Source organism: Heterodontus francisci, chromosome 14, assembly GCF_036365525.1.
Source record: "Heterodontus francisci isolate sHetFra1 chromosome 14, sHetFra1.hap1, whole genome shotgun sequence".
NCBI classification, from domain to species: domain Eukaryota; kingdom Metazoa; phylum Chordata; class Chondrichthyes; order Heterodontiformes; family Heterodontidae; genus Heterodontus; species Heterodontus francisci.
Genome location: NC_090384.1, coordinates 89164312 through 89176693, shown reverse-complemented (window position 1 = coordinate 89176693; position 12382 = coordinate 89164312). Strand labels below are relative to the sequence as shown.

Genomic DNA, 12382 nt, shown 5'->3' with positions numbered 1-12382 from the left:
TTCTAACTTATGATGCTATAATTTAGTGTTGATAGTGCTGAATGTATGTGATGGAAAGTGGTCAATCAGTATCAACACAGTTGAAAGGATAACCATGTGTTTTAAAATTGTTTCTCCACATACATAGCATTCAATTTCCGTGAAGAGCAGCTAAAGGTTATCATCTAGTAGACAGATTCATAAATCACTCATTCTTCCCTCTGTTTAACCAGAATAAGCCCCTTGTTTTTTTTTTGTTTGCATATTTCTTATCCCAGACAACTAAATCAACCGATTTAAATTATTAACTCTTTATATACAGAATATAATGCTTCAGCTTTTTTTTATGGGCATCCAGTACTCTAGCTGGGCTCTGATTAGTATAGAGGGTTACATCACGCTTTTGCTATATCTCTTTTGCAGGTACAAAGTCTAGCACTGAGGCTTTAGTGTTGGCTAAATCAATAATCCTCACCCTTCTGAGTCACAAGGTTGTGCGTTCAAGCCTCACTCTAAAGACTTCAAGCCTGTAATCTCGGCTAACTTTCCAATTGAGTGCTGAGGAAGTTCTGCATTGTTGGAAGTGTAGTCCTTCAGATGAGATGTCAAAGTGAGGTTCTGTCTGCCCACTCAAGTAGATGTAAAAGATCCCATGAAATTATTTAACGAATAGAAGAGTTGTGGTGTCCTGGCCAATATTTATTCCTCAACCAACATCACTAAACAAATTATCTGGTCATTGTCTTATTGCTGTTTGTGGAACCTTGCTCTGTGCCAACTGGCTGCTATAGTTCCCTACATTACAACAGTGGATATACTTAAGGTAATTTTAATGGTTGTGAAGTGCACTGGGATCTCCTGACGTCATGAAAGGTGTTATATTAATGCAAGTTCTTCCTTTCCATGTTATCTGCAGTTACACTGCAGAAACAACTTGCATTTAGGATTTCAACTTTGGTTTTTAACAAATCTGATAATCACCATGCAACCTACATAATCTGTTGAATATAGTCACCTTTTCTGTCACATTACATTATACCATGCTGTTTAAAGGCATCACACCTGAAAGAGACATTGACCATTATGCCTCAGAACTGTTGCACCTCATCACATGCCGAGTGTCACATCCTAGGGTAACAATCAGTGATTTGCTGAAATTAGGATGTCCCTGTTAAGCTACCAATTGAATATTGGATAGATGATATAGAAACAAATCAAAAGCAGTTTCTTTCAGTTGGTAACTACAGGCTGTATTTTATGGGCCCCCCGAGACAGATTCAGAGGTGGGGGACCCATACCATTGCGATGGGGGAAGAGGGCCCGTCGCAATGTATTTTTGTCAGGGGCAGATAGGCTGATGACAGCTTCCCGCCCAGAGGCCTATTACCGGCCACTTAAGGGCCTCTTGCTGCCACCGCTGGGATTTAACCAACGGTGGTGGGGACCTTTGCCATGTGGGGAAGGTCGCCTAGTAAAATGAGGTGACCTCCCTGCAGGCTTGGGGTGCTGTGAGGTCCTCCTTTGAGGGTAATCTGTGCCCCATGGAGAGCGGAGGGCCCTCACCAGGAAAAACTCCACATATGTTAACACACCCCTTCCCCTGCACTAAATGCCCAACCCCTGCTTCCTTCTCCACCCCCCTGCCCCCTGGAGATGTCTGGGCTCCAGTTCTGGGCCTGGGTCTGAGGCCTCTTGCAGTACTAGCAGTGGCCACTGCTCTGGGTGGTGTTGCCGTTACTACTGAGCTGCCAGACCTGTGACTGTTCGGCAGCTCTTGGAGGTGGGATCCCTATTTTTAAAGGATGGGGATCCCAGCACTGGGCATTTAAGTGCTGGAGCGTCGTTAGATTGTGTTGGGAGGCTCTGAAAGACTGAGGCGGAGTTCCTCCCAGCTTTTCGGCCCGGAACTGGTATCCTTGCCGACGCCACAAAGTTCAGCCCAACCAGTGAGGAAGGAATCTAGGCAGAAATCAGGCAATAAAATGCCCTATATATTTTTTCCAAACCTGTCAATACTATACAAGCAGGAAACGGAAACCAAGCAATCAAATTTCTCAAAAACTTGTGCTCTTTCCTGAAAATATCCCATGGAAGTAATGCTTATGCAAAAAACCCATAAACACTGTACATGATTGAATGCTTTCAGGCCCCCTCCATGGTTTCATCCCACCCTGCCCTGATACTCTTATTACCGCTTGTGCTATGCTTTTCGTCCACCATTACTTCCCACCCATTCAGTTGCTGTGTTCCCATTATGACTCTATCTTTTCCTCATTTGAAAAGTACCCAGTTCTATCGTTTTTAGGTCAAAAGTGGATGACCTCACATTTGCCTACATTGAAATCCATTTGCTACAGTTTTGCCATTCACCTAATCTATCAATATCTCTTTTAAAAAAAAAAATTTATGCTTCCATCTCGACTGCTTACAATGCCGCCTATCTTTGTGTCATCAGCAAATTTGTAGATGTGGCTTTCAATCCCTATTTTTATTTTTATTTAGAGATACAACACTGAAACAGGCCCTTCGGCCCACCAGGTCTGTGCCGACCAACAACCACCCATTTCTACTACCCCTACAGTAATCCCATATTCCCTACCACCTACCTACACTAGGGGTAATTTACAATGGGTAATTTACAATGGCCAATTTACCTATCACCTGCAAGTCTTTGGCTGTGGGAGGAAACCGGAGCACCCGGCGAAAACCCACGCGGTCACAGGGAGAACTTGCAAACTCCACACAGGCAGTACCCAGGTCCCTGGAGCTGTGAGGCTGCAGTGCTAACCACTGCGCCACTGTGCCGCCCCGATTGAAGAAGGATTTCTTCTGTAGCCCTGGCCAATATTTATCCCTCCATCAAAATCACTAAAAACAGATTATCTTTACCCTTTCATGGGATGTGGGCGTTGCTGGCAAAACCAGCATTTGTTGCCCATCCCTAATTGCCCTTGATAAGATGGTGGTGAGCTGCTGGCTTGAAACGCTGCAGTCCATCTGGTGCGGGTACTCTGACCATGCTGTTACTTTGTTGTTTCAAGAACCTTGCTGGGCATTATTTGGCTGTAGTATGTCACAACAGTGACTACATTTCAAAAAAAAATACTTCATTATCTGTAAAGTGCTTTGGAATATCCTGAGGTCGCAAGTCTGTTTGTATTTTAAAGTCTTCAATATTGATGAAGTTGTAGAATGAGCTGATATTTCAGCATCTTGTGCTGTAAGAATTTCTCCCTACCTGAAGGAGTACTGATTTCAACTCACAGGCTAAGCAATGGCTAGGTAATTCCCAATAAGGTTGGAAAATTGAAGGGATGACCTCTCGACGCATCCATTCATGCATTTAAGTGACAGTTTTAAGAGATTGCTGGTTATGATCTGGCAATAGTGACAGGCTTAAAGGAGGACTGGCAGAGATCCAAGAGTACTGAGTTCTTTTTCTTTCTTCCTACAGCTGGTGCACAGCAATGGAGCTCAATTTATTAGGGGTGGGGTGGGGTGGGCAAGGGATAATTTTGCTTTGATACTGAGACTGTCTCCAGCCCTAGAGCCCTTTGAAAACATTGCATTTCTCCAATTCTGATTTCTTCTCTGACCCCATTCTCTTCAACCCACCACTGGGAGCCATTCCTCCAGCTATCTAAATCTTGTGGGCTAAACTTTAGCATACAAAAACTGGGTGGGTTGAGTTTGGGTTAGATATTAAAATTTAAACTATTTGAACCCTGACCCCCAACCTGCCCACTACGAGGTTTTAAGGAGGCGGGACAAGGGGCAGGCAGTCAACCCATTCCCAGGAAGCGGGTTGGCAATTTAAATATTTTAATGAGTCTGGCAGCCTCTGATGTAACTTGCTGCAGGGTTTGCAGTGGGCAGCCGGGCTTCCTGGGCCTCTGGAAACCCGGCAGCATAGGTGAGGCGAGGACAGCGTCCAGGAGAAGGTAAGTGCTTTCACAGCACTGCTTATGGGCCATGAGGAGCAGGAGTGCTTACCCTGATCCACACCCCCTCCCCCCAAAACCCCAAGCTGCATCTCTATTATAAACCTTGCATGCAAAGGCCTTCAGGGTCAGGGATCAGACCTCCAACCCCTCCCTCCCCCCACCCACCCTTGAAGTCAGGGAATAGATAGCTCCCCAGGATTTGATCCTGCTCCCGCCACCGTGGTTGGTAAGCAGGCCTACTTGGTCCTGTGGCCTACTCCAGAACGCTCCCCATGAAACTGGAAGTGGAGTTTGTAAATCAGGCCATCGAATTTTGTCTGATTTCACTTCTGTGAAGTTCCTTGGGTTATTTACCCACATTAAGGGCTGGATTTTATGGGGCCTTCCCAAGGCGGGGTATGAGGCAGGGGGCACAGAGAATTGCAACAGGTGGCAGGGGTGGAGGGCCTGTCGCCTTCCCGTCGCCATGCGATCTTACCAGGGGCGGGATAGGCCGACGATGGCCTTCCCGCCCAGAGGCCAAATGAGGCCCTTAAGTGGCTTATTAAGGGCCTCTTCCCACTGCTGCTGGGATCTTGACAGCCGCATGGGCTGGCTCCGCCACATGGGGAGGGCACCTTGTAAAACGAGGTGTGCTCCCTGTGGGCATGGGGTGGGGTACCTCCTTCATGGGCAATCTATGGCCCACGGATGACCCCTGCCGGGAACCACTTTATCCCCTGGACTCCCTCGCCCTGGACTACACGACCACCCCCTCTTGCCGGGGTCTTCCGGACTGGCCCCCAGCATTGCTGCTCCACTTACGTGAGGTCTGAGGTTCCAGCACTGGGCCTGTGTCCAAGCTCTCTGCAGCACCGGCAGTGGCCACTGCTCCCTCTGGCACCACCAAGTTGCTGGTCCTCTGATCGGCTGGCAGCTTTTGGCAGCGGGATCCCTGTCTTTAAAGGGATGGGAGCCCGGCTTGTGAAACTTAGATTTAAAAAGACTGGAGGTTTGCTTTGGGAGTCGGGGAGCGCGGGTGCATGAAAAGGTCAAGGCAGAGATCCCCCTCTGCCTTTTCAGCCTGGCGCTGGTGCCTCCGGTACAAAAATTGCTACATAAATACAAGTGTTGTTGTAAGTAGTATTAGAATTCTGGAAATCAAGTTGTGGTTTTATGGCACTAAATTGTAGAATTTTTGGTTTTTTTTATTTGTTGAAAATTTTCAGCATTCGGATGATAGATTCTTTCTTTCTGAAAAAAAAAATCAATCCCATTTTCACAGGGCAATGGGGAGTGGGACCGATTGGCAGCTCTTTCAGAGATTTGACACAGGTATGATGGGCTGAATAACCTTCTTCTGTCCTATATGATTCTGTGATAATTGGGGAGGTGGGTTGTGGGAGGAAGGCCTTTAAAATGATGTGCTGGGACAGTGAAATAGACGAACTCTTCCTTATTCCAGTGCTCTATTGTGCAATGAGATGAACAACATGTACACTTTGTTAGAGACAGGTTATAAAGTGCAAGTAGATTTTCATGCCAACTCTCACCCTTGTGGAGTTACATAATGAATAACTAATGTACCTGGCACTCTGAATTATTGGTTGTTAATGAGATTGTGACTGTTGGGCTCCAAATTGAATGATGTGGAGCTAATACTGAGTTAGGGTACAGTTGTCATTTAAAGGAAAACTAAACACAAATTCTACTGCAGATGCAATTTGAATGAAGATTAAACACAAATGGAAAAAAACAACACTATGACTTGCAGTTGAGTTCATTTAATTACAGGTGCCTTTTTCTCCGTTGTTTCTTATTCTTTGTGTCAGAGCAAGCTGTGCTCAATTAGTTAAGCCTTGTGGGTTACTGTCGCATATGTTCTTGCAAAGAACTGTGAATAAATATTGCTGAGACTATGTTCCCACGCAGAAGTTGTACTATCTATCCCTGGGATTAAGTAGTGAAAATAATGGGCTTCAGCAATATCTTACAAGGCTGTTGAGAATAACAGAAGTCTTTTTCTTCAATAAGTAATGGTATGATAGTGTAGTGGCTGTGTTACTGGATTAGTAATCTAGAGTCCAGAACTAATAAACTAGGCCATGGGAGTTCAAATCCCACCTTGAGAATTTGAATTTAGTTTTTTGGTACTAGTGAAGTGACCATGAGATTATTGGATTGATGTAAAAAAAAAAGAACCACAGCTGATTCACCAATATCCTTTTGGAAAGGAAACCTTCTTCTTTACCTGATCTGCCTTATATGGGACTCCAGTTTCACACGGATGGGGTTGACTCTTACCTGCCCTCTGAAGTGGCTGATAAGCCACATGGTTATATCAGCCATGGTTCAGGTGGTAGCACTCTTGCCTCTGAGTCAGAAGATTGTGGGTTCAATTCCCATTCCAGGAACTTGACAATAATCTAGGCTGACACTGCAGTGCAGTAAGATAGAAAGATTTATAGCAAAGAAGGTGGCCATTTGGCCCATCATGTCTTCTGGCTAAAAAAAGAGCTATCTGGCTTAATCCCACTTTCCAGCTCTTGGTCAGTAGCCCTGTAAGTTACAGTACCTCAAATGAATAATCCAGATTTTTTTTTTTACATGTAACAAGGGTTTCTGCCTCTATCACCCTTTCAGGCTGTGAGTTCCAGGCCCTCACTATCCTCTGGCTGAAGACAAACTTCTGCTCCCCTTTAATCCTTCTATTGATTTACTTTTAAATCTATGCCCCCTGGTGTTGTTGACCTCCTTTGATAAGGGAAATAGGTCCTTCCTATCCACTCCATCTAGGTGTCTCATATTTTTATACACCTCAATTAAATATCCCTTCAGTCTCCTTAATTTCAAAGAAAACAACCCCAGCCTATCCAATCTTTCCTCATGGCTAAAATGCTCCATTCTTGGCAGCATCCTTGCAAATTTCCTCTGTACCCTCTAGTGCGATAACATGTGTGGTGACTGGAACTGTATGCTGTACTCTAGCTGCGGTCTAACAAATGTTTTGTACAGTTCCCCGCTCTTAAACTCTAGGCCTCAACCAATAAAGGAAAATATTCCATATGCATTCTTGACCACCTTATCTACCTGTGCTGCTACCTTCAGAGATCTGTGGACATGCACTGCGAAGTTTCTCTGTTCCTCTACAGTACTGAGGGAGTCCTGCACTCTGAGGTACCATTTTATTTGATGAGACTTTGTTCTCTTAAGGTGGATGTTAAAGATCCCATGATACTATTTTGAAGAAGAGCAGAAAAGTTATTTCTGTTGTCCAGGCTAATATTTATCCCTCAATCTACATCACAAAAAAACCCATCATGATCACATTGCTGTTTGTGGGAGTTTGTGTGCAAATTAGCTGCTTCGCATCCTACACTACAACAGTGAGTACACCTCAAAAGCACTTCAGGAAGTCCTGAGGTTGTGAAGGGCACTATATAAATGCAAGCCTTTTTCAAAGTTACAGTTCAAGAAGAAAGCCAAGCAACACCATCTCGGGGAAACTGGGGACAGGTGATACATTTTGGCCTTCCCAGTAATACCTACATCCTGAGAATTAATAAAAAATATATACAGTTTTGGAAAGTTTTATCAGAATGTTATGAAATACATGTTGTTTTTGTTCTTCATTCCTTTTTAATTCTCTTTTCAAATCTAAGAATGAAAATTACATTCCTGGAAAGCTGCGATGGATTATCATTCAATGTCTATCATAATATTTTTAATGATGGGCCTAGAATGGGATATGGGAAGAGCTATTAAGCGGTACTAATTTCTACTTATGAATAGCTATTTCAGTGTTTTGCATTGTTTTGGTTAATAACACTTTATATTCTAATCCCTAGAACCTAGGATTTTTTCTGAGTTGTTTCCACTTTGAATTTCTACATATCCTTTCCCCGAAACAAGAGTTGTTCCTCTCGGTCATAGTTTTAGGATAAGGGGTAGCAGATTTAAAACAGATGAGGAGAAATTACTTCTCTCAAAGGGTCGTGAGTCTGTGGAATTCACTACCCCAGTGTGCGGTGGATGCTGGGACATTGAGTAAATTTAAGGAGGAGATAGACAGACTTTTAATTATTAATGGGTTGAAGGGTTATGGAGGACGGGCAGGAAAGTGGAGTTGAGGCCGAGGTGAGATCAGCCATGATCGTATTGAATGGCGGAGCAGGCTCGAGGGGCTGAATTGCCTACTCCTGCTCCTAGTTCTTAAAGGTTGGTGACTTTCAGGACCACCAGCTCATGTGATCTACTGGTTGATTTGAAATGAAAACAGAGAATGCTGGAAATACTCAACAGGTCTGGCAGCATCTGTAGAGTGAAAAACAGAATTAACACATTTCAGGACTGATGAGAGGTCACAGACCTGAAACGTTAACTTTATTTCTCTTTCCACAGATACTGCCTGACTGGTTGAGTATTTCCAGCATTTTCTGTTTTTAGTTCAGATTTCTAGCATCCGCAGTATTTTGCTTTCATTGTACTTGTTGATTTGATCCTCGTTGTGCTCTGCTGCTTTGTAATAGCTGATTAAAAAGACTGGTGTTGTCAGTTGAAGATGAATGAGGACTATTTGGGGGAAAAAAAAAGATATACTTCAATCTGGAAAAAGTTTCAAGTAGCTTTCCGATTTCAAATTTTAAAAACTTAGGCGGTACTTGGGACCTGTGAAAGTAATTTACTGAAAGTTTTAACTTGATGAAAACTGTGAAGTTCTGAAAGAATCCCATCATCTGCTCACCTACACACTGGCTGGAGAAAGATTGCATTTGAGCAACTGTGAAAAATGGATAGTGATTTTTAAAAAAAAGAAAAGGAGATTGATTGAAAAGATGACACCTCCACATTGAACCACACAGTTGAAATAAGTGAAAAAATTTGACTTGTCATTCACTTGTTCATGTGGAATATTTAATGGCTCAAAAATTTATTGTTATAAGGTGGTTTGTTAAAGCCCTTCGCTTTGACTTTTGAACTGAATGAAATATGTGCTCTTTTCCACAGGATTTATGAACGTGTCATAGATCCTCCACAGACCAATTTCAATCCAGGAATCAGTTTATGGCTCGGCCAACGGAACAGTAAACATGGGCTATTTAAGGTAAGCAGTGCGAATAGAACTAATTTAATTGAGCTAAATAACTGCCTGGCAGTAGAATTCTGAAGTCTATTTAAACACTTTGATTACAGTACAGCAGCATAAATGGATTAAAATACCAGTATTAATATGTTGAATGTTGATAGTTAGTTGATTAAGCTATGTTTATTTCACATGTCATAATATTTCATGGCAATTATTGCAAATATTCATGTGGCTGTTCTCTCAGTTGAAAACTATGTTTACCATTTGGATAATCGACAAATATTATCATCCAAAATAATATAATTGGAAGTAGAGAAATGAGTTCTGGAACGGGAAACAATTTATCTGATGTCATTATGTTTTCTTATGTTTTACAGGAATGAGACAGTTAGTCTATTATTTGTCCTCGGTATTGTGAAATTGCTTTCTTCTGTATCTTGTATACTTTCAAAAATGGAAAATGTGGATTAATTTGCGGAGGGAGCGAGGGGAGTGTTTGCATTCCTGCCAAGTGTTTGTTTTGGCAAGAAAACGTGCTGCTGTAATCTTGAATCTCAGTGCCGTGTTTTGTCAATTAATGGGTGCAAAGGGTGTGCATTAAACATCACAAAACTCGCAATATTAGGGTGTTAAAAATGTGCAACAGGAAAGCTGATTCTGCCCCTAAGTAATTTAGAAATTGCTGTTTAACTGAGCTTAAGGAAAAGATTGAAAGTAAGAATTTTGATATGTGTACTTCATAGCGATTTTGAATAATGAAGGAAGGCTTTGAGGTCATGCAAAAAAGTGGAAGATTTCCACCTTTTTGAAGCCCAAAGAGAGTTGTGGAAATTATGGCAAAATTGTTTGAAGCCCATTGGAAATATATATTTTATAACTGTCTTATTCCGTATGACTTTTATCTGTCAACTTATTGTGAGAGGATTGGATGATAAGAAATTAGTTCATCATTTCAAAACAAATATTCTGTGGATGTTGGTAATACTGGTAAGGCTACATTTATTGCTGATCTTCTAGCTGGCCTTGGTTGCTGATTGTGGGCCACTGAGGTCCTTGATTTAGTGGTGCAATTGTTATTCGCTTGTTTAGGTCAAAACTAATAACACCAACTTGCATTTACATAGCGCCTGTTACGCCCAGGTGAGAAAGGTGTCCAAAACACTCTGTTTTGAGGTCCCCCTTTGGTGAAACCTTGTTTACCACTTTCCAATTGTAAGGCAACAAAATGAGCATAAACAGACTTTTAGGTTTAAAGAAGAAAAGTGAAATTTATTAAACCTTAAACTTAAACTCTAATACAGTTAACGCCTATGGATATATTACGTGTCCACGCTAGCATGCACATGCGAGACACACATGCAAATAGAGCAGAAGAAAAATAAAATGGAGAGGTTTGAGGCAATATCAGAAGAGTTTCTTGTTTACTGTGCTTCGAACACAATGCCTGGGTATGTCCTGTCCTACTGGCAGGACAGGCACAGCAGAGGTGGCGGCACAGTGGTATACAGTTGGGTGGGAGGGGCCCTGGGAGTCCTTTACATTGACTGCGGACCCCATGAAGTCTCATAGCATCAGGTCAAATAGGGGCAAGGAAACCTCTTGCTGATTACCACCTACTGCCCTCCCTCAGCTGATGAGTCAGTAGTCCTCTATGAACAGCAGTTGGAGGAAGTACTGAGGGTGGCCAGGGTGCAAAACGTACTCTGGGTGGGGGATTTCACTGCCCATCACCAAAGGTGGCTCGGTAGCACCACGACTTACTGAGCTGGCCGAGTGCTAAAGGACATAGCTGCTAGACTGGGTCTGCGGCAGGTGATAAAGGAACCAACAAGAAGGAAAAACATACTTGACCTCATCCTCCTCAATCTGCCTGCCACAGATGCATCTGTCCATGACAGTATTGGTAGGAGTGACCACTGCACAGTCCTTATGCAGACGGAGTCCCACCTTCACATTGAGGATACCGTCCATCATGTTGTGTGGCACTACCATTGTGCTAAATGGGATAGATTTCGAACAGATCTAGCAATGCAAAACTGGGCATCCATGAGGCGCTGTGGGCCATCAGCAGCAGCAGAATTGTACTCAACCACAATCTGTAACCTCATATCCCCCACTCTAACATTACCATCAAACCGGGAGACCAACACTGGTTCAATGAAGTGTGCAGGAGAGCATGCCAGGTGTACCACCAGGCATACCTCAAAATGAGGTGTCAACCTGGTGAAGCCTCAAGCCAGCGTGCCAAACTGCGTAAGTAGCATGCGATAGACAGAGCTAAGTGAACCCATAACCAACAGATCAGATATAAACTCTGCAGTCCTGCCACATCCAGTTGAGAATGGTGGTGGAAAATTAAACAGCTAACTGGAGAAGGTGGCTCCACAAATATCCCCATACTCGATGATGGGGGAGCCCAGCACATCAGTGCAAACGATAAGGCTGAAGCATTTGCAGCGATCTTCAGCCAGAAGTGCCGAGTTGATGATCCATCTCGGCCTCCTCCTGAAGTCCCCAGCTTCACAGATGACAGTCTTCAGCCAATTCGATTCACTCCGCATGATATCAAGAAACGACTGAAGGCACTGAATACTGCAAAGGCCCCGACAACATTCCAGCAATAGTACTGAAAACCTGTGCTCCAGAACTTGCTGCACCCTTAGCCAAGCGGTTCGTGTATAGCTACAACACTGGTATTAGCCAGCAATGTGGAAAGTTTTCCAGGTATGTCCTGTACACACAAAGCAGGACAAGTCCAACCTGGCCAATTACCACCCCATCAGTCTAATCTCAATCATCAGTAAAGTGATGGATGGTATAGTTGACAGTGCTATCAAGCGGCACTTGCTTCGCAATAACCTGCTCAGTGACACTCAGTTTGGGATCTGCCATGGCCACTCAGCTCCTGATCTCATTACAGCCTTGGTTCAAACATGGACAAAAGAGCTGAACACAAGAGGTGAGGTGAGAGTGACTGCCCTTGATATCAAGGCAGCATTTGACTGAGTATGGCATCAAGGAGCTCTAGCAATGGGTCAATTCACTGAAGTCAATGGGAATCGGGGGGAAACTCTCTGTTGGTTGGAGTTATACTTAGCGCAAAGGAAGATGGTTGTGGTTGTTGGAGGTCAATCATCTCAGCTCCAGGACATCGCTGCAGGAGTTCCTCAGGGTAGTGTCCTAGGCCCAACCATCTTCAGCTGCTTCATCGATGACCTTCCTTCAATCATAGGGTCAGAAGTGGGGATGTTTGCTGCTGATTGCACAATGTTCAGCACCATTTGCGACTCCTCAGATACCGCAGCAGTCCGTGTAGAAATGCAGCAAGACCTGGACATTATCCAGCCTTGGGCTGATAAGTGGCAAGTAACATTCATGCCACACAAGTACCAGG

General features: G+C 43.6%; 1 protein-coding gene across 3 annotated transcripts in view; it reads left to right on the top strand.

Moving 5' to 3' along the window:
- The window catches only part of LOC137377143 (protein kinase C-binding protein NELL1-like), an 828881-nt gene that overhangs the window by 31120 nt on the left and 785379 nt on the right, over nt 1-12382 (top strand). For all 3 annotated transcript variants that reach the window (XM_068046502.1, XM_068046504.1, XM_068046503.1), the window contains exon 5: nt 8910-9006. In XM_068046502.1, the coding sequence (XP_067902603.1) occupies nt 8910-9006 (97 nt within the window). The remainder of the gene's footprint in view (nt 1-8909; nt 9007-12382) is intronic.